Below are 26,198 nucleotides of genomic sequence, written 5' to 3'. Positions count from 1 at the left end.
GGGTTGGAGGAATGATGGGGAGAAACATGGAGAGAATAAGCTTTTTAAAATGGGTAGGAGATTCGAAAAGGCCTGGGGAACATTTAAAGCACATTAAATATACGTAGCACATGAGTTTATGTCATAGCTGTCAACTTTTTCCTTTTTTTAAGGGAAATTTCCTTATTCCGAATAGGATTCCTCGCGAGAAAAGGGAAAAGTTGACAGCTATGGTTTATGTATTCATGTGATTTGTGCCCTGGTCCCACAGGAGTTGTTGTTGTTGTTGTTTAGTCGTTTAGTCGTGTCCAACTCTTCGTGACCCCATGGACCAGAGCACGCCAGGCACGCCTGTCTTCCACTGCCTCCCGCAGTTTGGTCAAACTCATGCTGGTAACCTCGAGAACACTATCCAACAATCTCATCCTCTGTCGCCCCCTTCTCCTTGTGCACTCCATCTTTCCCAACATCAGGGTCTTCTCCAGTGAGTCTTCTCTTCTCATGAGGTGGCCAAAGTACTGGAGCCTCAGCTTCAGGATCTGTCCTTCCAGTGAGCACTCAGGGCTGATTTCCTTCAGAATGGATAGGTTTGATCTTCTTGCAGTCCATGGGACTCTCAAGAGTCTCCTCCAGCACCATAATTCAAAAGCATCAATTCTTCGGCGATCAGCCTTCTTTATGGTCCAGCTCTCACTTCCATACATCACTACTGGGAAAACCATAGCTTTAACTATACGAACCTTTGTTGGCAAGGTGACGTCTCTACTTCTCAAGATGCTGTCTAGGCCTGTCATTGCCCTTCTCCCAAGAAGCAGGCGTCTTTTAATTTTGTAGCTGCTGTCACCATCTGCAGTGATCATGGAGCCCAAGAAAGTAAAATCTCTCACTGTACCCACAGGAGTACAGGGCAGCAAAGAATCCTGGGAAGTGTAGTTTGCTCTCAGAGGACTACAGTTCCCAGCAGTCTTAACATACGACCCTTCCCAGGATTCTCTGGGAGAAGTCATGTGCTTTAAATGCATCCTGTGTCTCAGCCCGTAAATGTCATTCAGTGGGGACCATCCAGTTTTCCCCACTGAAAAACACTTGCATTAATTAAGAGCATAAGAAGAAACTTGCTAGAACAGAACACAGGTCCATCTACTCCAGCATCCTTTACCCCATAGTTGCCCCCTCCTTAGCAACTGGTCCTCAGAGATAAACCGCCTCTTCATCTTGAGGGTCCATTTTGCCATTGCTAAAGGTCTCCTGCATGAATTTATCTAACACCTTCTCAAGCCATTTAAACCAGCGCCCGTTGCATCATCTGTTCACTGTTAATTCCCTAGATTAAGCAGGCGGATTAACAAAGGCCCTAAATATTTATGGGGAACCTTTTCCCCTGTAACAAAAAAACCCCCCAAACCCCCCAGAACTATACCTCTTTCTAAAAATAAATAAATTGAAAAGTGGATTTTCAAAGCTACTTTTTTTTAAATTACCAGGGTGTCCTGCCCTTGGTTAGCTAAGTAAGAAGGGTGATTTAAAGCCTGGCAGGATAAATGTTTACACAAAGGTTAGTATGCACAGGACTTATTCCAAGTTCTCTGGGGGAAAGGATTGCAGCATGAGCTTCCCCCACAACCATCAGGTCAGCTCCACACCATACATTTTAAACACTCCCCACTTCTTTATTTTCATTAAAACCACTAAGTTATGACAAAAGAGGGTTTTGTTTTGTTTTGTTTTTACAAAAAAAGCACTAAAACCACAAGTGATGTAATATGCAGAAGACAATTACCATATTTTCCATGCAAGTAGACACACAAGACTTTCCAAATAAATGAAAAAAGGGAAGAATTAAGAGTTAGCACCCTTGTTACCCTTGCTTCCCAGTTGCTAATAGTCCAACAGAAATATAAAGAGTATGTTGTTGTTGTTTAGTCGTGTCGAACTCTTCGTGACCCCATGGACCAGAGCACGCCAGGCACGCCTGTCTTCCACTGCCTCCCGCAGTTTGGTCAAACTCATGCTGGTAGCTTTGAGAACACCATCCAACCATCTCGTCCTCTGTCGTCCCCTTCTCCTTGTGCCCTCAATCTTTCCCAACATCAGGGTCTTTTCCAGGGAGTCTTCTCTTCTCATGAGGTGGCCAAATTATTGGAGCCTCAGCTTCAGGATCTGTCCTTCCAGTGAGCACTCAGGGCTGATTTCCTTCAGAATGGATAGGTTTGCAGTCTTCTTGCAGTCCATGGGACTCTCAAGAGTCTCCTCCAGCACCATAATTCAAAAGCATCAGTTCTTTGGCGATCAGTCTTCTTTATTGTCCAGCTCTCACTTCCATACATCACTACTGGGAAAACCATAGCTTTAACTATACGGACCTTTGTTGGCAAGGTGATGTCTCTGCTTTTTAAGATGCTGTCTAGGTTTGTCATTGCATAAAGAATATACACCTACCTAAATGTATTTAAAACACTCTTATACTGCTTTAACCATCATGGCATCATCCAAAGAATTCTGGGAATTGTAGCTCTGTTAGGGGACTTCTAAGGACTCTCAGCATCCTTAATGAACTACAGTTCCTAGAATTTATTTATTTATTGCTGGAAACCATGATGGTGATGATTTTATTTGCCCATCTGACTGGGTTGCCCCAGCATGAACAGTTTCATTGTACAGTATGGTGTAGATGAGATAATGGCATGTCCAAGGACACTAGCTGCATTTTTAAAGCTGGATAGATACAAAAATTGATCACATGCACCATCCTTCATATTATGTCTCTTAACCTCTGTTGCAGGAATTTATGTATAGGTTGGGGGGGGGGTTGCCCCTCCAGCAGATATCATGCACATGCAGCCCACTACCAAAATCAGCACAATCACTTTTGTGACTTTTGTGATTTGTCCCCACAAAGCACTTCATCACAATTTCTTCCTATCTATTCGAAGGGCCTCTGCTGCACAATACCAAATGTAAGAATTCACTGATAAATGTATCTATGTACTGGCTCACTGAGAAAACTCCAGAAATTCATATAGACATGTGAGCTCAGCTACTCAGCAGCTCCTCTGCCTGAGTGATACCGGTAATTCCTGGCATCCTGATACCTGAGTGCCAGACAGGTAGCCATTCCAGAAGTAACAAACCCAGATGAAGACAAAACGGTGTGATTAACTTGGCTGGGAAACAGGGAAATGTAAATATCTCTTTTGTTACACTTGATGGGTGTTTGGTGGAGGGCAAGGAGAACCAGGGGGCAGGGTCCAGGATGCTCAGATTACTGCCACCAGACCTCCCCTTTCGTGATGTAACCATGATGTATTAGTGATGTAGTTTGGGGGGGTGTAACATGGGGATTAGCAGCTAATAAAAGTTTGGGTGCTCTTTTGTTTGGGGCTTCCATCTTGTTCCACTTTGTGGCAGGTGGGAGTCCTGTCGTGACAGTCTTCAATAAAGACCAAGCCTACTGGCTGCTGTTTTGCTCTGGTATTCCTGGCTGGTGTCCTTGTTTTTTATCCAAGGGAGCCCTCAGATTTCTCCGTTAACACCTCATTTGTATTTCAGCCTTCTTTCAGTGATGTTTGGCATGCATTGATAGGGGCTACCCCACTTTATCCTGATAACAACCCAGTGAGGATTATGACGACAACCCTGTGAGGTTTATGATTGGAAGGGGAATCTAATTTCCCCAGCAGTTACTGCGCCATACTGGCAATCGCTCAGCAACAGGGTACATCTGAACCCATAACCTTCCTACACGTAATTCTTACCAGTTAGGCCCCACCCTCACTCCAAGTACTGTAAAGCTTTTCACATAAGTACACCAAAAAACAAAACAAAAAAGAAAGGGGGAAAAAAGGAAGTGCTTTTACTTGAAGTGGGAAATAAAAAGAAAAACCTTTTGCACAATTCGGGGGTTTACACGAAAAAAACACACAAATGTATTGCGTAGGCAAGTCTACAAAAATTCACACCATTTATCAAAACACGTCAAGTCATGAACCTTGTTTGTCTATTCCAGCAATTTATCGTACTGCTTAATTACAATAATACAGTGGTACCTCGGGTCTCGAACGAAACCCGTTCTGGAAGCCTGTTCGGCTTCCAAAACGTTCGAAAACCGAGGCGCGGCTTCCTATTGGTTGCAAGAGCTTATTGCACTCAGCGGAAGCTGCGTCGCATGTTCAGGTTCCAAAAAATGTTTGAAAACGGAAGCATTTCCTTCTGGGTTTTCGGCGTTCGGGAACTGAACAGCGTGAAAAGTTTGGAAAGCTCTGCTCTAAGTGGTGTAGATCAAGCCCAACAAATGCAATAAAGTTTTTCATTATTTTTTTTTAATCTAATTATAAAATCAGAAAGGAGTTAAAATGCTTGCTGGATTTTTAAAATAAATTTTTATAAGTTTTTAGTAGGTACTGGAAGTTCAGCAAGGAGAGGTCTACACCAATCTCAGCTGTGAGGGTGTTTCACAGAAGTGGGCCCCTAATACTGAGCACAGGACTTCTAGAACTTATGAGCTCTGTGGTCCAAGCCACAGGTACTGTAACCAGCTAAGAGACTTCCCCCCCAAGGCCTTGGTGATGGGGTGAGGATATAAGGATCAGTTGGCCCTTGTTCTTAAGGGCAATGGAATCTGACACAAGAATCTTGAACCTGGCCCCCAGTAGCATCTGTGCAGCCAATGCAAGCTTTTGAGTCATGTGCTGGCGATGGTCTGTCCCCAATCAGCAGTCTAGCTGCAGCATTTTGACCCAGCTGGAATCTCTGGAGCCATGGCTGCCCCCCACAGAATGCATTCCAAGAATCAATTCTTGTGGTAGTGCGTAACAGAGGTGCATGCCTCTCCAGAGGGTCAGGGGGGCCTGACGCAATGTCCTCTGAATATTGAGGGGGCACGACCCTCTCATAAAAATATCCGGGGGCCCAAAACTGCCTCGCCCCGAGGAGTTGATGCCTATGCTGTGTAGAGAGGCTCCCCCATATCCAATACAGTCTTACCTTGGTTGTCAAATGCCTTGGTACTCAGACGTTTTGGTTCCCAAACGCCACAAACCTGAAAGTGAGTGTTCTGGTTTGCAAATGTTTTTTGAAAGCCGAACGTCCGACGCCACTTCCATGGCTTCTGATTGAGTGCAGGAAGCTCCTGCAGCCAATTGGAAGCTGCGCCTTGGTTTTTGAACTGTTCCGGGAGTCAAATGGACTCGCGGAACAGATTACGTTTGACAATCAAGGCACCACTGTATAGACATGAAAAATGATTGTTTATAATTGACGGGGTGTGTCTTTTGTCCAGCAAGCTCTTCCCTGGCACTGGTCTTGTGCTTCACCACTCCTGCTTCTGAAGGGCAGCTTTGCATGAGTGCAAAAAAGGGTCCCGATCCCAGCTTTCTGGATGAGATGCTGAGCCACACGGTCTCCCCAACACTACATCTCCATTTCGCCTTCTTGGGATCTGTGCAAGGTCTTGTTTATGCCCAGTAACTGTGTATAAAGCTGAAGGTTTGGTATGAAAACTGTCACAACTGATGGGGGAAATCAGGGAGCGTGTGTGCTTACACACGCAAGCATTTTTGTATCTTAGCCTTAAAGTGAAAGATGTGTGTGTACGTTGAGGAATGTGGGCTGTCAAGTGGGAAGCAGAGAGTTAGACTGGGCCAAATGCAGCCCAAGGGCTGCCAAGTTGCCGACTCCCACATTATATGAAGCAATTCATTCAACATTTACAACTGAGTTACAATGCTACTACAGCACTGCAGTGGGGGAAGCAGGAAAAGAGACAAAATGTGCTTTGTAATTGCTCAACTTCCTACCTAAGTGCTGTCATTTTAACCACTCAGTTGGGGGCAGGGGGGAGCAGGAAAGGGGAAAGACTGCTGGAGAGGAAGTGGAAAGACTAGCTTCCTCGAAGCTGCTTTATCTAAACCCAGGGTGGGGAACGTCAGTCCTGGGGCGCATGGGAATAGCCAGTATTTATGTTTGGGGCAGGACACCCAAATGTTGTCATCGTCTGTCTGGCTCTGTCTAGCTGATTTTGAATGAAATGTCTCAACAACAGTTGTTTTAAATTACTTTCTTTTGACCCCTTGACCTCAGGAAAATCTGTTAAAACCTTTCTACAATTTATACTCAGCATGCCCTCAGCATGAAAGGGGAGCCTTTTAACCACTCTGCGTTCGTCCAGTGTGCCTATTAGAGGAAACATAACTTAAGGTTACCAGACATCCCCGTTTCCTGGGACAGTCCCCAGATTTACAAATCAGTCCCCATACAAAATCCCTTGATATTGAAAAGTGTCCCTGGATGCATTGGAAAAAAAATCTGGTAACCTTAACTTAGCTCGCTTGGAAAAAAAGGACATTGGAGCACTCAAAATCATTTGCCCTGTTGGATATTCTCTCTGTGTGTGAGAGAGAATCATTTGTTCCAGAAACAGGAGGATAGAGAAGTTTCAAGAAGTAGCAGAAGGCTGAGATGGTTTTGTCTATGCAAGGACACCCAGCAGCAAAAGTGATGCTGGACCCAATCCTTCTAAATCATTCATCAGAGGTTGATGGATTGATCCAACATGCCCCCATATGTACACAGAAAATAGAAGATCGAGCGCGTGGAGATCTGCATATACTGTTGCAATGCATTACATTTATTCCTACTGTGCAGTTAGAAGGTTATTGTATAATATTAGAATGGGGTGTAGCTGTGACAATGATGAAGGGACCCTGCACTTCTGAATTCGCCACTACATCCCTGGGAAGGATATAAGCGTAATTAAGTGACAATGAATGGCTGGGTGAACGTGGCGATGCCCTGAACCCTTGCACCTGCTCTGTGCTCACGCCGCCAGCAACATTTCCAGACAGAAACTAAAACGGGCAGAAGGGCTAAAGGCTGAATCCTACAAACAGGGCGAGATCTTAAGCGCCCTTCTCAACATGCCGTTTCAGCCCACCCACCTAAAGCCATACTCCTTATGGCGCTCGCCGCGAATCACGCTACGCATGCGTATTCGCCTATGCCCAAGTCCTATGCCCGCCGAAACCCGGCCACAGCATTTACGCATGCTCAGTTAGGTATGGCTGCCCGGGAGCTTTACCACTCCAAACATGGCGGCGGCGGCCGGCCGGAGGGTAGTAGGTCTTACGCATGCGTGTTCCATCCGACCACTCGCCGAAGTCTGAGTTTGGATTCCCGCCGCTACCCGGATGAAGAAAACACAGAGGCGGTGGCCAATGGGAAGAGGTTTGGCATGGCAACAAGGGGCTGGAGTGACAGGCTCCTCCCCTGAACTTGTTGGCGGGAGACTGGTCGAGGGAGTCGGGGTAGTGAGGTGAGAGTGTGCGGGTTTGAAGTGGTTTGGGGGTGGGCTGGGCTGCGGGTATGGGGAGATGGTGGGTGACGTGAGCGAGCCCATAGGGGTTCCCTCGGGGCAGAGACTGAGGCAGGGAGCCTGGGGCTGACGGTAGTTGGGGGTCCAGCAACATCTGCAGGCCCCCTTGGACTATTGGAGACTCTTGGAAGCAACTGGGAGTGGGGTGGGTGCTGGGTGCTGAAGGCATGGAAGGTGTGGGTGCTCCTGGGAGAAGGGTCGTGTGGAAAACGAATGTGGAAAAGGAAATTAGAGTGGCTGGGGAAACGCAGCCAGGTGGTCGGGGTATAAATAATAATAATAAATTTTATTTAATACCCCGCCCTCCCCAGCCAAGACCGGGTTCAGGGCGGCTAATAAAAACAAGTTGATTAAAATACAATTTGAAAAACAAGATTAAAATAGAACATTAAAACATTAGGATGCAGCCTCTTCACGGGAGGAGGAAGGAAAAAGAAAGAGGGGAAGGGAATCAAACTGATTCTAAGCCAAAGGCCAGGCGGAACAACTCTGTCTTACAGGCCCTGTGGAAAGAAATCAGATTCCCGCATTATTATTATTATTATCATTAAACTAGAGCAGGATGCATTGAAAGAAGAGGGCAGCAGGTTAATGTGGGGGTAGGGCATAGGATCCAGCTCCTAGGGCCTAAGGTCCTTTTGGCCCCCTCAATGAAATAGTTGAGGGGGCCACCCCCTCCCCCCATTAATGGGCATTTCCTTTTAAAGGGTGTCTTGTGATTGATTATGTGGGGCAAGGCTTACCTTGCTCCCCCCCCCCCCCGATATTGTATTCAAGCTGGCACCCCTGCGGTAGGGTAGGTGGGGTTGATCACGGGGAGCGGGGAAGTGGTGTGCGGGTGACAACCTTAGGTGGCCTATGGTTCTTAAGTGCTCTTGTCGGTGGTTGATTCTGGTACTGTGTTTGCTCTTGAGAGCTTCCCTTCTGGATCAAACCCAACGGTTCATCAATTGCTGCTGGGAAATGGCTTTAAAAAGAATTGTGTAAAATTCATGCAGTGCAGCTTTTGTTGTGTCTTCTACCTCTGATAGCCTTGAAGGAGCAAAGCCATAGGTGGTGATGGCTGTTTCTGTCAACCCAGCCTGTGAATTTCCCTGGGGGCATCTGGCCAGTCATTGGTGAAATAATGCTAATCTTCATGACCCATTACTTTGATTCAGTATGACCATCCTTATATGCTTTAAAGAGAACTCAGATCCAAACTCACAAAATATATATTCTCCTGAAGTTTGCATATATATTTGTAGGTTGGGGTGGGTGGTTGTTTTTGAAAAAACAGCTGATTGCAGGTGTCATTTTCAGCAGAGGATCAATTTGGAAGATGAAGAGTTGCTTAACTATTTCTCTTCCTGTTGTTTATCTGCTCAGAATAGCCTCTACCTGGCAGGTGGGGAAACATTTGAGGGCAAGAGTGGATAAATGACAGACAGGGGAAGTGTTAAACAGTCTCCCTTAGCTTGCTCATTGCAACCTCTGAGGCTGCCTTTCAGTAAAACAAACATAATTTTGTTTTTATTTATTTCATGAGTAAGGCCTTAATTATAATCACTGGCCTTTGAACTTAGTCTTTCAGTGTGAATGCATGCAGCAGAAAGGATTTACATATTCTTGCTGTGCATCATTATAGGCAAAGTGTACAGATTATGGTTGTCACCATATCAGGGGAGTAGGTGAAAACTGGTGCCACATTTGTGGGTGGGTGCAGTGGGTGGGTGTCATGGCAGGGAGGCACAATTCCATGAGAGTGCTGGACCCTTTAGCAATGTATAATGTGAACAATGGCTGCAAAGGGCGCCATGGTGTATTCCTAGTTAAGGTCAGCAATAGCCAATGAGTAATAATCCTCCAGGCATTGTTGGACTACAGCTCCCATCATCCTTAATCAATGGTCATGGTGACTAGGACTGATGGGAGTCATAGTCCAAGAAAATCTGGAGGGCACCACATGGGTTACCCCGGTTGACAGATCCCTGTCTGCTTTCATAGTGTAACCAGGAGTTGTGGAAGTCTTTGGGGAAGACTGTGACATTTATGAAGAACTGGTTTGGCTATTGATGTGGGACACTCTTCTCTCTCTTCTAGGAATGCCAATATGGAAAGCAAACGGAAGGCTTCTGTGGGGGAGCCTACTCTTTCCCAGAGGAAGAAGTCACGAGGAGGTGATTGGGAGGAGGATGGTCCCTCACAGTTTGAAGAGGAACTGGCCTTTTTGGATGAGGTAGAGGCTGAGATGGCTCTGGAGGTGAAGGAAGCACAGTTGGTACCTGATGTCATCCCCTTTGGTGAGTTACATGGGTTCCAGATACGGAGCAGACTACCTAGGCAAATGAGTCAGAAAGGTTGGGCAGCGGACTGACAAAGCAAAATGTATGTTTGTTGGTGGTATGGGGAGCCTTTGGCCTTCCAGATATTGCTGAACAGGTTCCCATCAGCCCCAGCAAGCATGGCCAGTGTAGTTCAGCCAAACCTAGAAGGCCCATGGTTTCCCACCTAGTTTACTGCTGTAATTCAGCATTCAATGGCACATAAAAAAAAGAAATGCTAAATGCTGAATTACAGCAATAAACCAGGTGTGGGAAACCATGGGCCTTCTAGATGTGGCACTGAGTAATGTTGAGCACATTGCATATTGTGTTTAATTGAAACCACTGTGAGACTTTGCCTTTACTTTTTTATTTTTATTTTTGGTGCTGCCCCATCTCTCTTCTTCCTACTCTCTGCAACTAGCAGTTTGAACTTGGAAGGTACAAGATCTTTAGCTGTTCCAAATTTGTAGTTGGTCAAAAGAGAATTGATGGTCGTGATTGATGTGAGTTTCTTCTTCCTTCAGGTAATCTCTTCTCATCGGTGCAGAATCCAAAATGGCAGAGACCACCGCCTCCCAAAATAAACCCCAAAGAGGAAGCTCTGTGTTTCCAGCAAGTGGAACTAGATTATTATGTGGGTGAGTACATAAGTGAATAAAATGCTGACGAAAAGGTATTGAAGGTGCTGCAGAATGGATTCCATTCCTTCTGGGAAGGGGTTTGCCGAACTAGGTATTCCCTTTGCCTTACTGAACAATAACTCTCTGCTACAGAAAGGGAAGTCTGAAGCTGTTATACTTCCTGGGGCTTTTGATAGCTACAATAGCCCCATAATATTCTTAGCCCTGTTTGCCGGACAGAGTGGATAAAGTCTGGAATTCCCCAGAGAAATTGTAGTCCCATTTTTCTGATTGTTGGGATGAGGAAAGGTATCATGGCAAGCTTGTAGGAAGGTATATTTGGAAATCTGTGTGCAAAGTATTGTGAAGTCTTTCATTTCGAAAGAAAATAAATGTTAAGTTGCTAGCCCTTAAGGTTATGGAATGGAAAATGTACCAAAATAATGTGGGCTGATTCTGCTAAAATATATATTAAAAAGTTAGAGGTGGTCTAAAAGAGCATTTTTTCAGTTCATATCATACATGGTTCACTAGCAATGTTTTTTAGTGGAAAGACAATTGTAATTTAAATAGTTAAATACTAATCGTACATTATCAACATTCAGCAACTGATCCAGCCTCTCTCTCTTCTTGAGGCAGGCGCTCACCTCCCTGGCTTCCCAGGATCCACTCAGGGTCCAGTTCCTGTCCTGCGGATGTTTGGAGTCACTGGAGCTGGCAACAGTATCTGCTGCCACATCCATGGCTTTGCCCCCTATTTCTATGTGCCCGCCCAGGCTGGTGAGTGTTTACAGAGGGAGGGGTTCTCCCCAAACCACCCTCCTTCCTTCTGCAGCTTAGTCAGTCTCCTGCTCCCCTTCCTCTTTCTGTTAACTTTTCTCCCAGGATTCCAAGCAGAACATCTGGCTGACTTTCAGCGGGAACTGAATGCGGCTGTCATCCGGGACATGCGATCCAACAAAGACGGTCTGACCCAAGTTGTTCTGGCAGTGGAGATCTGCAACAAGCAAAGTGAGCACAAGACAGTTTGTGTGTAGGCACCCCCTTTGTCTGGAAAGATGGTTGGGTTAGACCAGGGCTGCCCAAACTTGGATCTTGGACTACAACTCCCATCATCTCTAGCTAGCAGGAGCAATGGTCAGAGATGATGGGAATTGTAGTCCAAAAGCAGCTGGAGACCCAAGTTTGGGGAACCCTGTGTTAGATCCAGATTTGGGATGCCTGCTGAGCATTAACATCACAGCAGCCTTGCTCTTTTAGCACCCAGAACATTGTTGCCTTTTCATGCTCAATTCCTCATGCTGTTTGTAGCTGTTGAGTCCGGCCTGAATAGGCAAGATTGTGTTGTATGTATAATAGGAGCAAAGAGTTCTAAAGTCGTTGACCGATCCTAGTCCTTATGCTTGTAAATAGCTTTATGAAACATTACAACTGTAATGTTTATGAACTTCCAGCTTGGAGCGCCTGTGGTCTCCGCCAGATGTGCAAGGTTGGAGGGAAGAAGTAAGATGCAGAGCTGAAAGCTGTAGATGTCAGGAACAGGAGGAGATGGGGATTTGTGATAAGGTTTGAGGAGTCTGAATTCCCCCAGGGCCTTAAGACTCTTCCCCTGTTCACTTAGACATGTATGGCTACCACGGGCAACATCTTGCACCCTTCCTGAAAATTACTATGGCATTGCCCCGGCTAATTGCACCAGCCAAGAGGTTGCTGGAACAGGGACTACGCTGTGGGACGCTGGGAGTGCTCCACTATCAAGCCTACGAATCGAACATTGACTTTGAAATCAGGTAGGAAAGTCCAACCCCATGTTTGAATATTCCCTCCTCAGAAAGCTGGCACTTTTCACCCTGCTCTGTTCAACCAATCAGAGCTAAACAGCTTCAGCAGAATGCAGTTTCTAGCCCTCACGGTTGCTTGGGAATGTGTGGCATATGCAGAGGGTCAGAATGCATAGGCTTGAACACGCTCTACGTGGGGCTACCTTTGAAGGTGACCCGGAAACTACAACAAATCCAGAATGCAGCAGCTAGACTGGTGACTGGGAGTGGCTGCCAAGACCATATAACACCGGTCCTGAGAGATCTTCATTGGCTCCCAGTACGTTTCTGAGCACAATTCAAAGTGTTGGTGCTGAACTTTAAAACCCTAAACGGCCTTGGCCCAGTATACCTGAAGGAGCATCTTCACCCTCATCGCTCAGCCCGGACACTGAGGTCCAGCTCCAAGGGCCTTTTGATGGTTCCCTCACTGAGAGAAGTGAGGTTACGGGGAACCAGGCAGAGGGCCTTCTCAGTAGTGACGCTCACCCTGTGGAACGTCCTCCCACCAGCTGTCAAGGAAATAAACAACTATCTGACTTTTAGAAGACATCTGAAGGCAGCCCTGTTTAGGGAAGTTTTTAATGTTTGATGTTTTATTGTGTTTTTAATATTCTGTTGGGAGCCGCCCAGAGTGGCTGGGGAAACCCATCCAGATTTGGGGGGGGGGGTAGAAATAATAAATTATTATTACTACTGTTATTACTACTACTACTATTATTATTATTATTTATTATGTGAGAAGACTGGGTGAGTTTTTGGTCTTAACACACATATCCAGGTATGTTTGCAGAGATGCCGTTACTTCCCCATCAGAATCAAATGACTGTGATCCTGCAGTGTGGGACATAGGTAGAAGTGAGTTACAAGCACACCTGGATAGAGTCTTGAGTGTGAGGCGCCTGCTGAAACACCCTGTTTGCCTCTGTTCCCTTAACGCTCCCATCTACTTTCCCTCCTCTCCTCTCCTGCATTATATTTGAGGCAGATGGGGGAAGGTGTGATTTCTTTTCAAGTCTTTCTCTACCCAGCTCCCATCAAACCCAAGATTTCTCTCCCAACTTAGGTTCATGGTGGACCGGGATGTTGTTGGCTGCAACTGGATTGAACTGCCTGCCGGAAAGTACCGCCTGCGACAAGAACAGCCTGCTGGAGAATCCAGCAAGGATAACCCACCCAAGGTGCTGGGGTTGGGGAGAGGGCAGGTTTCTGAAGGTGTAGAGTTGAGCAGGTGGAGAAAGGTGTGTTTGGGGATGTCTGAGTTGGCATAGCTTTTAGTTGGCTGGACCTGAGCAGAGTTTGGTGTTTTGTGCCTAGTGGGGGATATTTTCTTCTGGAAGATATAAGCACAGTGTGTGCAGTCAGGATAGGAAATCTTCAGAGCTGAAAACTACATGTTAGCGGCTGTAGGAGGTAAAGGTAAAGGGACCCCTGACCATTAGGTCCAGTTGTGACCGACTCAGGGGTTGCGGCGCTCATCTCGCTTTATTGGCCAAGGGAGCCGGCGTACAGCTTCCGGGTCATGCGGCCACCATGACTAAGCTGCTTCTGGCGAACCAGAGCAGTGCACGGAAATGCCGTTTACCTTCCCGCCGGAGTGGTACCTATTTATCTACTTGCACTTTGATGTGCTTTCAAACTGCTAGGTTGGCAGGAGCAGGGACCGAGCAACGGGAGCTCACCCCGTCACAGGGATTCGAACTGCCGACCTTCTGATCGGCAAGTCCTAGGCTCTGTGGTTTAACCCACAGCGCCATCCGCGTCCCTCAGCGGCTGTAGGAATTCCTCGTTAATTCTTCCTTTTCCTCCTCCTCACCCCTAGGTGTCGCTGTGTCAACTGGAGGCTGATATCGCCTGGATGGATTTCGTGAGCCACCCGCCCGAGGGAGAGTGGCAGCGCATTGCCCCCTTGCGTGTGCTCAGTTTCGACATTGAATGTGCTGGACGCAAAGGTATTGAGGAAAGTTGGGGCAGAACAAAACATGATGAGAAAGTTTTTAGGTCCTGGTAGGTGGGAGGCTAGTTAACCAGGACTCTGCTGAGTAACTTCATAAGTTTTATAACAAATGACAAGGTTTTACAAATCTGAAACTTATCTTGGTCTAAATGGCCCTGTTCGGTAAGACATACATTCAACACTGAAATGTCTCTTCCTGAGGTAATTTTTGCAGGCAATCTGAGTCAGCCCACAAGAAATAGTGTATTATTATGTAGTGGTTTGTGCAGTAGGCCTGACAAGCTGGGGATTCTTATTTTTCCTGGGCAGGCGGTTGTTCCTTAGATTTCAGAGCAAACAATAACTTACCTAAGTCTTACTGTAATATCAAGGGCAGGGTGTCTAGGCTTAGAGTTGGCAAAAGACACCCTGGCAGTGTATGAGCTCAGAAGAACTTGTGAGATTAACTATTGGTGTGGGCAGGTGTTATAAGTGAAGGGGTTAAACCATAACAGTGGATTCATCATTGCTACAATCCAGAACAGATAGCCACTTCTACAGTCCCTGAATGGCAGTGGGGAGCTGTCAGTTTTTCCATTGACGATCCCATTCTGCATTTTGTTTCGTTTCCCTGTTCAGGTATTTTCCCTGAACCGGAGAAGGACCCAGTGATCCAGATCGCCAATATGGTCCTCCGCCAGGGGGAGAAGGACCCTTTTGTGCGCAATGTCTTCACCTTGCAGAGCTGTGCCCCTATCGTGGGTTCCCAGGTGCTCTGCTTCCAAAAGGAGGCGGAGCTGCTCAAGGTAATGGGGCGATATCGGGGCTAGAAAATGCCCTGAGAAGTGTGTGGAGGATCTGAGCAGCGGTGGAGGCCCCTGGGTGTTGCAGTGGAATGCTGTGTATGGAGGTGTACGTACTAAGCTATCTGGCTTAGTCTGTGGGAATGATTGTTTGTTTTCAACGACATGTACAGTGGTACCTCTGGTTGCGAATGGTGTTGATGGTGTTACATGATTTTAAACTGTGGGAATGATTGTTTGTTTTCAACGACATGTACAGTGGTACCTCTGGTTGCGAATGGTGTTGATGGTGTTACATGATTTTAAACTTATCCTGTATATCCTCATGAATTACATACTGGAAGCTGCCTTCAGTGGGTTTCCTATAAGTATATTAAACATACTATACTATAATAATAATTTTAGAACTAAAGGGCCTCATCCTGAGATCCTGGATTGCTGAAAGCCTCTGCCAGACAGAGGAAACAGTAGTGGGATAGACAGACCCTATTACACGTTCTGCGTACGACAGCTCCATATAGCCAAATATCACAACTTTCTTCCAGGCCTGGGCAGAATTCATACGGACAGTGGACCCGGACATCATCACTGGTTATAACATACAGAACTTTGACTTCCCGTACCTCATCACCCGTGCCCAGACCCTCAAGGTGAGCCTAGCTTTCTCTGACCAAGTACATGTTTTGCCTGCCACTGCAAGTGCAGTTCTGTGGCTATTCCTGCATTAAAACAGGCCACGCTTTGCTTTGTCTGACAGGTTCCAGGCTAGGAGTGTGGAATCTTTTGAAACTGCGGAAACTGGCCACTGCCCCCACCCTCCCCACCCCAAATGCGTGAACTGTCACACTCACAAAGGCTTATCTGTACCTCTTTGTAGGTTTTCCCTTTAGAGGTCTGCGTACATGAGATGGTGTTTGCCCTCTGAACTTTTTACAAATACAGTGGTGCCCCGCAAGACGAATGCCTCGCAAGACGGAAAACCCGCTAGACGAAAGGGTTTTCCGTTTTTCGATGCGCTTCGCAGGACGAATTTCCCTATGGGCTTGCTTCGCAAGACGAAAATGTCTTGCGAGTCTTGAGATTTTTTTCGCTCCCCCCCCTTTTTCTAAGCCGCTAATAGCCTTTTAGCCGCTAAGCCGCTAAGCCTTTAATAGCCGCTAAACCGCTAATAGCGCTAAGCCGCTAATAGGGTTGCTTCGCAAGACGAAAAAACCGCTAGACGAAGAGACTCGCGGAACGGATTAATTTCGTCTTGCGAGGCACCACTGTACTTTGTACTTAAAACGGTTTTGAAAATCTGATTCCCAGGTAATCAGGTGCACTTTCAATGAATCGAACCAGTTAACTGATTAAACGATGCAGCCTTACGTATAAGCGTCCTGCCTTTATCTTCCTGCCATGGCTCACAGCTTCCTTTTCTGCATCTCTTCCCATCCCAGGTTACCACATTTCCCTTTCTGGGCCGTATCCCTGCACGTAAGTCCGTCATCCGTGACTCTTCCTTCCAGTCCAAGCAGATGGGCCGGCGAGAGAATAAAGTCATTAACATGGAAGGCAGAATCCAGTTTGATCTGCTTCAGGTAAGCAAGGCTGATAGACCCGTTTTGCAGACGAAGTGCTGAAAGATGGTGAGTGAGCAAAGATGGTGAGTGAGCAAAGATGGTGAGTGAGCAAAGATGGTGAGTGAGCAAAGATGGTGAGTGAGCAAAGATGGTGATTTGAGCAAAGATGGTGAGTGAGCAAAGATGGTGAGTTGAGCAAAGATGGTGAGTGAGCATTTTGCCCACTGGACCATGTTCACTTCCCCATCTTAGCCATTTCTTCTCTTCCTCCCTCGCCAGGTTTTGCTGCGGGACTACAAATTGCGCTCCTACACGCTGAATGCTGTCAGCTATCACTTTTTGCAAGAGCAGAAGGAAGACGTACAGCACTCTATCATCACAGATTTGCAGGTGACAGTGAGCAGCCAGACCTTGTGGCCTAGAAGCTTTCCTCTGTAGAACAAACGTCTGGTGACTTTTATTCTTGACTGTCCATTTACAGTGGTACTTCAGGTTACATACGCTTCAGGTTACAGACTCTGCTAACCCAGAAATAGTACCTCGGGTTAAGAACTTTGCTTCAGGATGAGAACAGAAATCGTGCTCCGGCGGTGCAGCAGCAGCAGGAGGCCTCATTAGCTAAAGTGGTGCTTCAGGTTAAGAACAGTTTCAGGTTAAGAACGGACCTCCGGAACGAATTAAGTACTTAACCCGAGGTACCACTGTATTTTTTCTTCTGATGCCTGAAATATCCGGAGTGCTAGGTTTAGCCAATTCAACACACTTAGCCTCCCAGAACGACCTTTTCTGGGGTTTCCTGGGCTCAAGGGCTGGCATGAAGCTGTATCTGTTTAGGGTCTTTACAAAGCCCTGTGTGACAGAATTTGAGAACTGCTCCTTTACTGAGATTCTTATCAGTGCACAAGCTAGGTTCATACTGGTTTTGTCTGAGGCAGGGTAAGTACTTAAGGTTTAGTGCCTGGTCTGTGGGAGACTCTTGGAAAAGCCATTATCTTTGCAATCAATAATTTAGATTTTAGGGAAATTTAACTTTTTAAAAAGGTGATTTTTAAAACTCTCATGGTTGTGGAAATTCATTTAATTGTATACACTGATCATCAGAAGGCCCCCTTGTTTATGGAGTGGTGTTCCTGCAGCCATCTGTTCTTTCCTGTGCTATCTCCACTTAGAAAAATTATAACCTGACTTTCCAACCAAAATGAACTTTTAAAACATTTTTTAAAATGTTTTTCCCCCAAAAGGAGCAATAAGGGTGGTGGTGAAACTCTAAATGTCAGCCAATAAGATCAAGTAAAACCAAAAGGCATATAAACTACAAGAATGGGTTGTCCAAAAGGTAGGGTTTTTTAGCCCAGGATTCTGAATCCTGTGATTCTTAACAAGCAGCTGGTTCATAATGTTGAGACCCGCCACCAAGAGTACTCTTTCTTGGTGGTCGTTAATCTACTAGATCAGTGTTTCCCAAACTTGAGTCGCCAGTTGTTCTTGGACTACAATGATGGGAGCTGTAGTCCTCCCCAAAAAGCTGGAGACCCAAGTTTGGGAAACACTGTAATAGGTAATGGAATCGTCAACAGCCTGTCTGCTTATAGCTCTTAAAGAGTGGGGGGAAGTATGGAACAACCAATAACTTTATCCACCTCCTGTTTCCGTTTATCCAAAAGTATTTGCTTTTTTCTGAATTTGCAAGCTTTTGCTCTCCATATCCCTCAAGCAAATAACCTTTGTCTCTTCAGAGGAAGCTGCCAGTGGATACCATGTCAGCCCATAGATCCTTCTCACTCTGTGTTGTCAACTCTTGTCATGGTGGCAGCTCTGCAGATTTCCCAGGGAGGTCTTTCTCAGCCCTACCTGGAGATGTCTGAACCTGTTCTCTCGCACTGAACCTCCCCTTTGTTTCTGTTCATCCAGAAGGAAAGGTCTCTTTCCTGCTTTTTCCAAATCCAAAAGCCTTTTCTCTCCCCTATCCTCTTGCAGAATGGCTCGGACCAGTCCCGTCGGCGACTGGCTGTGTACTGCCTCAAGGATGCCTACCTGCCCCTGCGGCTTTTGGAGAAGCTCATGTGTGTCATCAACTACATGGAGATGGCCAGAGTGACAGGTGTCCCTCTCAGCTATCTCCTGGCGCGTGGCCAGCAAATCAAGGTGGTCTCCCAGCTCCTGCGGCAGGTGAGAGTTCCTGGCTTTTTCTCTTGAGTTGGACGCAAGGGAAAGCTATATTCCAGAGTGAGTGGTACCAAGCATCCAGTTTTGGATTCGGGGCTGTTTTCCACGAGTTGCAATTATTATTCAGGCTGCTAAGATCATATATATAAGACCAAAATATACATTAGTATCATTAAAAAAAAAATTAGTCAGAGAGGGGTACACAGAAATCATTTGAGTTTTGAAAGCTTTCCATTAATAAACATGCACGTGGTTGTTCTAAAATGCAAAGCACTTTGCATTCCAAGGCAGCAGTCTTATATTCACTCACCTCTGAACAAGTCCCATTGAACTTGGTGGGGCTTACTTTTGAGTAGACATGGATAATATTGCAATGTAACTCTCATTCTTCACAAAACCCCTGTTAGATTGGCTCCTCTTTCCCTCCACCCAGACATTTTACTAGGGCCTAGTCACCTAATTCACGTTTGAGCAGTGATTTTTAATTCCCCAACTCTAACCCCTACACCACACTGCTTTTTAAATTATGTTAACTTCTAAAGTGCTCTCTTTGTTGTTTCTGTTATATAATAAGAAGTGCAGGGATTGGCAGGCAGCACATGAGGCAAGTGGGACAGACCCACCTGGGCATAACACTGTGGTTGATGGGAGAGCGCCAAGGCAAATCCCAAACTGACAACTTCTCTCTGCCCAAAGGCCATGAAGCAGAATCTGGTTATGCCGGTGGTGAAGTCAGAAGGCGGGGAAGACTATGCTGGGGCTACCGTCATTGAACCTCTGAAAGGGTAAGGCCAGCAGGACCTGAAGCTGGGGAAATCTGCTTCCCTAAGCCAGGGTCAAGAGTGAGGCTGGGGGTTTTTCACAGCCTGTTGTGAGTTGGTGCAGAAAAGCACTGGGGTGACATCTTGGAGCAGGGATGGAGGCCAGGAGAGGAGGAAGGAGCAGGGCTGAGGATAAGGCAGCTGGAGCCCACATTCTTCCACTTTGGGAGCAATGGAGGAGAAAAGATCTACATTGGGTCCCAGTACATTTTGTTGTTGTTGTTTAGTCGTTTAGTCGTGTCCGACTCTTCGTGACCCCATGGACCAGAGCACGCCAGGCACTTCTGTCTTCCACTGCCTCCCGCAGTTTGGTCAGACTCATGTTGGTAGCTTCGAGAACACTGTCCAACCATCTCGTCCTCTGTCGTCCCCTTCTCCTTGTGCCCTCCATCTTTCCCAACATCAGGGTCTTTTCCAGGGAGTCTTCTCTTCTCATGAGGTGGCCAAAGTATTGGAGCCTCATTTTCACGATCTGTCCTTCCAGTGAGCACTCAGGGCTGATTTCCTTCAGAATGGATAGGTTTGTTCTTCTTGCAGTCCATGGGACTCTCAAGAGTCTCCTCCAGCACCATAATTCAAAAGCATCAATTCTTCGGCGATCAGCTTTCTTTATGGTCCAGCTCTCACTTCCATACATCACTACTGGGAAAACCATGGCTTTAACTATACGGACCTTTGTTGGCAAAGTGATGTCTCTGCTTTTTAAGATGCTGTCTAGGTTTGCCATCGCCTTTCTCCCAAGGAGCAGGCGTCTTTTAATTTCGTGACTGCTGTCACCATCTGCAGTGATCATGGAGCCCAAGAAAGTAAAATCTCTCACTGCCTCCATTTCTTCCCCTTCTATTTGCCAGGAGGTGATGGGACCAGTGGCCATGATCTTCGTTTTTTTGATGTTGAGCTTCAGACCATATTTTGCGCTCTCCTCTTTCACCCTCATTAAAAGGTTCTTTAATTCCTCCTCACTTTCTGCCATCAAGGTTGTGTCATCTGTATATCTGAGGTTGTTGATATTTCTTCCGGCGATCTTGATTCATCCAGCCCAGCCTTTCGCATGATGAATTCTGCATATAAGTTAAATAAGCAGGGAGACAATATACAGCCTTGTCATACTCCTTTCCCAATTTTGAACCAATCAGTTGTTCCATACCCAGTTCTAACTGTAGCTTCTTGTCCCACATAGAGATTTCTCAGGAGACAGGTGAGGTGATCAGGCACTCCCATTTCTTTAAGAACTTGCCATAGTTTGCTGTGGTCGACACAGTCAAAGGCTTTTGCATAGTCAATGAAGCAGAAGTAGATGTCTTTCTGGAACTCTCTAGCTTTCTCCATAATCCAGCGAATGTTTGCAATTTGGTCTCTGGTTCCTCTGCCCCTTCGAAATCCAGCTTGCACTTCTGGGAGTTCTCGGTCCACATACTGCTTAAGCCTGCCTTGTAGAATTTTGAGCATAACCTTGCTAGCATGTGAAATGAGTGCAATTGTGCAGTAGTTGGAGCATTCTTTGGCACTTCCCTTCTTTGGGATTGGGATGTAGACTGATCTTCTCCAGTCTTCTGGCCACTGCTGAGTTTTCCAAATTTGCTGGCATATTGAGTGTAGCACCTTAACAGCATCATCTTTTAAAATTTTAAATAGTTCAGCTGGAATATCATCACTTCCACTGGCCTTGTTATTAGCAGTGCTTTCTAAGGCCCATTTGACTTCACTCTCCAGGATGTCTGGCTCAAAGTCAGCAACCACACTACCTGGGGTATACGAGACATCCATTTCTTTCTGGTATAGTTCCTCTGTGTATTCTTGCCACCAGTACATTTAGGAGCACAATTTTAAGTGTTGGTGCTGACCTTTAAAGCCCTAAACGGCTTCATCCCTGTATACCTGAAGGAACGTCTCCACCCCCATCGTTCAGCCTGGACACTGAGGTCCAGCTCCAAGGGCCTTTTGGTGGTTCCCTCACTGAGAGAAGTGAGGTTACAGGGAACCAGGCAGAGGAACTTCTCAGTAGTGGCACCCGCTTTGTAGAACGCCGTCCCACCAGATGTCAAGGAAATAAACAACCACCTGACTTTCAGAGGATATCTGAAGGCAGCCCTGTTTAGGGAAGTTTTAAATGTTTGATGCTTTACTGTGCCTTAACGTTTTAATTTGCTGCAAGTCGCCCAGAGTGGCTGGGGCAAACCCAGTTAGGTGAGCGGGGTACAAAGAATAAATTATTATTGTAAGTTCTACCTTGGGAGAAGGATTCTGATGAGAATGAGTCATGGGGCTGGAAGTGGGAGAGATGGAACCAAGGATTGGGGCCGAGGGTAAGGTGTACAGTTTATCGGAGCCAGGAAAGGGCCATGGCTCATAGCTTGCATGCAGAAGAAACCAGGCGCAATCCCTGGCATCTGCAGATAGGGCTGGGAGAGACCCTTGGTTAAGGTCCTGGAGAGCCAATGCCGGTCAGTTTAGGCAGTACTGAGCTTAATGGACCAGTGACCCAAATCAGTGTTACGAGGCAGCTTCCTGTGTTTCTGTGTACGAAGGTGGGGCGGAAGATCATAACAGACCCGCTGTTCTCTTCTAGCTATTACGACGTGCCCATAGCGACCTTGGACTTCTCCTCCCTGTACCCTTCCATCATGATGGCTCACAACCTGTGCTATACCACGCTGCTGCAACAGGGGGCGGTTGATCGCTATGGGTGAGTAGAAAAGGATCTGATACAAAGGACTGCAGAGTTAATTGAAGGGAACAACAGCCTAAACTGCAGGGAGGAGTCAAGGAACCAGCTTTGCAGCCCTGGGGCGGTGGGGGAGTGCTCCTCCCTGGTGTCTCACATGGGGGATGCGGGTGGCGCTGTGGTCTAAGCCACTGAACCTCTTGGGCTTGCCGATCAGAAGGTTGGCGGTTCAAATTTCCCGTTGCTTTGTCCCAGCTCCTGCCAACCTAGCAGTTCAAAAGCATGCCAGCGCAAGTAGATAAATAGGCACCACTGCATTGGGAAGGTAAACGGCGTTTCCACGTGTTCTGGTTTCTGTCACGGTGTCCTGTTGCACCAGAAGCAGTTTAATCTTGCTGGCCACATGACCCAGAAAGCTGTCTGTGGACAAACGCCAGCTCCCTCGGCCTGAAAGTTAGATGAGTGACGCCAGCCCATAGTTGCCTTTGACTGGACTTAACCGTCCAGGGGTCATATACCTTTACTTTTTTTTACATGGGGGATCCTAAGTAAGATGGAAAGTCAAGGGGGGATTATTAGGTTGACTTTATTTTTGTTTTTATTATGTAATTTGTGTTTTTTTATATTGCGATTTTATGTTGTGAACCACTCAGATCTACGGGTATAGGGCGGAATAATAATAATAATAATAATAATAATAATAATAATAATAATAATATAATATAATATAATATAATATAATATAATATAATATAATATAATTAATAATAGTGTGAGACCACCTTGGCTGTATCACTGATGTCCCAGAAGAAGGGGGAGAGCTATTCTCTTTCCTGGCATGGTCTTATGGGAGATAAAATTAGAGGAGCAGGGAACTGGGGCGAGTGACCATGCAAGCTATCCAAATGGTATATATTAGTGGACCCCAATAATAGTGGAGGGTATATAGCAGGGAGGGGCTGGAAACTGGGGTGGTGTTGTGCATCAAAGGGGGTGGCTAGGCTCTGATGGATTGTCGGTTCTTCCTACTAGGCTTTCGGCAGAGCAGTTCATCCGCACCCCGACTGGGGACCACTTTGTGAAGGAGTCCGTCCGCAAAGGGCTGCTGCCTGAGATCCTGGAGAACCTCCTGGCTGCCCGCAAGAGGTGAAGTAGGAGGCACATGTGTAGAGTGGTGGGGAAGTTTTCGGGTGTAAGATAATTGGAAGAAGAGAGGGCAGGCACATAATAAGGTTTAAGCAGTCTTGTATTAAAGCACTCACCTGGTAGCCACAGGTGACAAGGAATTAGGTGCAGGCGAGTGCATGGAACTGTACATTGGTGAGTGATCAGGCTGGTGGAGGAAGGACCAATTATTCTGTTGCCTGCTGTGTACCCACATGGGAGATGCCAGAGGAAAGAAGGCCCTCTCCTTCTTACACAGCATAGAAATGCAAAAGGCTCCCATGCTGGCAGAGGAAGGGAGCTCTCCATGCTAGTGATGTTTCGTTTCAGGCTAGTAACTTTTGTAGGCTTATTTGCAAGGGTGCTCTAAGGGAAGGATGTCTGGGATGCATGGCAGGAGGGAGGAAGGTGAGATACCTTAAATGCTTGGAATTAAAGGAATGCGTACTGAAGGGTAAAAATGGATGATTACCAGAGAAGTTGAAGGAAGTCCAGAATTTGTATTTTGTTAAAATCAGGTAAAATTTGGATAAAATTGTATGATTATATCGAAAACTAATAAAAAATTATTATAAAAAAAATAATAAATGCTTGGAACTCTGGAGGTATTTAGAGATCTAGTATGGAAGGGAGTATAGCTTGGTTTTACGGGTGGCAAGCGAAGTACGTTTGTAGCAAAGGCATATGTCACCTAGAATTTGGCAATGGCACTTTAATAAACTTGAGACAGTGCTGGGGATTGGGGAAGGAAGGTAGGATATAGCCCTATTATGATGAAAAAAGCAAACCACTGGAAGAAGGGACACTTTTTTATTTTTGCATCCTTCTCCAATGAGAATACAGTGGTACGTCGGGTTACATACGCTTCAGGTTACAGACTCCGCTAACCAGAAATAGTGCTTCAGGTTAAGAACTTCGCTTCAGGATGAGAACAGAAATCGTGCTCTGGTGGCGCGGCGGCAGCGGGAGGCCCCATTAGCTAAAGTGGTGCTTCAGGTTATGCACAGTTTCAGGTTAAGTACTTAACCTGAGGTACCACTGTATCTTGTAATTTTTTTAAAAAAAAGTTTTATTAAACTTATTACAATGATGGATATTTAACGATGGAAATGTATATTTGAAAACTTTAATGGAAATGGCATCTTGTATTTTTAACTTGTGAACTTCCCTGAGATCTTTTGATGAAGGGTAGTATATTCATCCTCACCATCCAGAGGGCTTAGAAGGCTGCTAAAAAGAGTTTCACTTAACAGATGTGCACATTGGTGGCTGGTAGGGAGGGGCCAGTACAGAACTGTCGTGGTCATTCTTCACTCCTTCTTTGTTCTGTCCCATTTTTGGCTCAGGGCCAAGGGAGAGCTGAAGCAAGAGACTGACCCATTCAAGCGCCAAGTGCTGGACGGCCGGCAGCTGGCGCTCAAGGTCAGCGCCAACTCTGTGTACGGCTTCACTGGAGCCCAGGTGGGCAAACTGCCTTGCCTTGAGATCTCTCAGGTAAGTCTGCCCGCCCCCTTCAAACTCAGGGGAGTTGTCAGGTTATGGTTTTATAGTACAATGCACAAGCGTCAACGAAAGACGGGGAAAACACCTATTACAGATTCCCTGTTTACCAGATCGGCCGGTTGCCTATCAGCCGCGGGGCAGATCAGTCGGTTATTAAGTTATCCCTCATTTCCTATCGCGAGCTGACTGGACTGAATTGTTGTGCTGATCTTCATGGTCTGCTTATAATTTATGAAGCAAACTTTCTGACCCTTTGAAAACGAAACAAGGTTCTGCAGTTAATGGGTGGCGAGTTCGGGGAAGTCAAAAGGAAGTACTGCTCGCAAAAAGCCCAATTTAAACTTCATGGAATCCACCGCTACAAAGAGGCATTGCTTGCCAGTCGCTTAGATTAGTTTTTGGAAAGATTAGATAAACCCAGGCAGGGCAGAGAGCTGCTATCTACAGGCTAGCTATAAACTGTGACAGATAAATGGAAGCAACATATCCTAGATCTCGTGAGTGCCCAGATACTGGGAACAAACAGCAGGGTAAGCCCACTGCCCATTCGTTACCTGCTGGTCGCAGCTCAGAGGTATCCGGTTGGCTGCTTTTGGAAGCGAAATACTGAATTTCATGGATTTTCGCTTTCCTAGTTTTATTTCTGTAGGGTAGGTTAGTCAGCAGGGAAATGTTTGGGTGTAATGGGTACAGCATCTCCAACAATGCCGTGTCTAAACTAGGCCTGATCCAGCCCACAAAGTATTTTCTGGTGACTTACCCACTTCCGATCCGATCTGCAGCATCTGGGGCAAATGGCATGCGTCTTCTTGCAGATTAGGGTGCCCTCGAGCACTCTGGAGACAGGAAGGGATGTTCGGATCTGCTTCTGTGGTTCTTGGGAGCACTGCTTCCTGTTTCTGAAGCAATGCAACTTGGTAGCATCTGTGAGCCTCAGGAAAACCCTACAGCTAGCAAAGTATGGCTGGGGTTTCAGGTTAAGCTTTTAAGGAAGCTTTTAGGCAAAAGTCTCCTTCAGCCCTTTTGTCTGTCCTCTGAAATACATCGTTTTAACCCTTCTTTTCCAGAGCGTGACTGGGTTTGGGCGTCAGATGATTGAGAAGACAAAGCAGCTGGTGGAATCCAAGTACACAATCGCCAACGGTTACAGTTCTGATGCCAAGGTTGGAGGGGGAATGCAGGATGATGTGTCTCTTTTTGGGGTGGAGCAGATTGGGGAAAGCCCTAGAAGGACATCTACGGCAGATGACCAGTACTAAAGCTGTCTGACCTCAGTTTGGGGGCCTTGTTCTGGCACCTCACACACTGTCTTTGGCAGCATTTATCTTTTTAAATATAACATCATAACAAAAAATGCAGTTCCCAGGCTTCCCCCTCCCCCCACGACTTCCCTCAACTTCCTCTTCTAGTTTTTTATATAATAACTTCTCCTGCTTTCTTCATTATATCTTGATATTAAATTCTTTAAATTCAATAATTTTATA

The 26,198-nt window shown here is 46.2% G+C and overlaps 1 protein-coding gene and 1 long non-coding RNA gene across 4 annotated transcripts in view; both read left to right on the top strand.

Moving 5' to 3' along the window:
- Positions 1 to 788, top strand: part of LOC308460688 — a 91,290-nt gene extending 90,502 nt beyond the window's left edge. Inside the window, exon 2 of the long non-coding RNA XR_013978724.1 lies at positions 733 to 788. This is a non-coding gene — a long non-coding RNA (uncharacterized lncRNA). The remainder of the gene's footprint in view (positions 1 to 732) is intronic.
- Positions 789 to 7,131: 6,343 nt separating this feature from the next.
- The window catches only part of POLD1 (DNA polymerase delta 1, catalytic subunit), a 31,505-nt gene continuing 12,438 nt past the window's right edge, over positions 7,132 to 26,198 (top strand). The window contains exons 1-18 of one of the 3 annotated variants that reach the window (XM_080976544.1): positions 7,132 to 7,288; positions 9,431 to 9,630; positions 10,179 to 10,292; positions 10,914 to 11,054; positions 11,160 to 11,285; positions 11,896 to 12,064; positions 13,161 to 13,275; positions 13,917 to 14,046; positions 14,670 to 14,836; positions 15,379 to 15,483; positions 16,273 to 16,413; positions 16,675 to 16,785; positions 18,373 to 18,564; positions 19,258 to 19,346; positions 21,952 to 22,068; positions 23,080 to 23,193; positions 24,558 to 24,705; positions 25,782 to 25,877. In XM_080976544.1, coding sequence (XP_080832670.1) covers positions 7,164 to 7,288; positions 9,431 to 9,630; positions 10,179 to 10,292; positions 10,914 to 11,054; positions 11,160 to 11,285; positions 11,896 to 12,064; positions 13,161 to 13,275; positions 13,917 to 14,046; positions 14,670 to 14,836; positions 15,379 to 15,483; positions 16,273 to 16,413; positions 16,675 to 16,785; positions 18,373 to 18,564; positions 19,258 to 19,346; positions 21,952 to 22,068; positions 23,080 to 23,193; positions 24,558 to 24,705; positions 25,782 to 25,877 — 2,400 coding nt within the window. In that variant the 5' untranslated portion in view covers positions 7,132 to 7,163. Of the gene's footprint in view, positions 7,289 to 7,394; positions 7,494 to 9,430; positions 9,631 to 10,178; positions 10,293 to 10,913; positions 11,055 to 11,159; positions 11,286 to 11,895; positions 12,065 to 13,160; positions 13,276 to 13,916; positions 14,047 to 14,669; positions 14,837 to 15,378; positions 15,484 to 16,272; positions 16,414 to 16,674; positions 16,786 to 18,372; positions 18,565 to 19,257; positions 19,347 to 21,951; positions 22,069 to 23,079; positions 23,194 to 24,557; positions 24,706 to 25,781; positions 25,878 to 26,198 lie in introns of those variants that run through there. The other 2 variants (XM_080976543.1, XM_080976545.1) reach the window with 2 other exon arrangements.

The sequence above is a fragment of the Podarcis pityusensis genome, assembly GCF_964106645.2.
Source record: "Podarcis pityusensis genome assembly, chromosome: 13".
Lineage (NCBI taxonomy): Eukaryota > Metazoa > Chordata > Lepidosauria > Squamata > Lacertidae > Podarcis > Podarcis pityusensis.
This window is presented reverse-complemented; position numbering and strand designations above follow the sequence as displayed.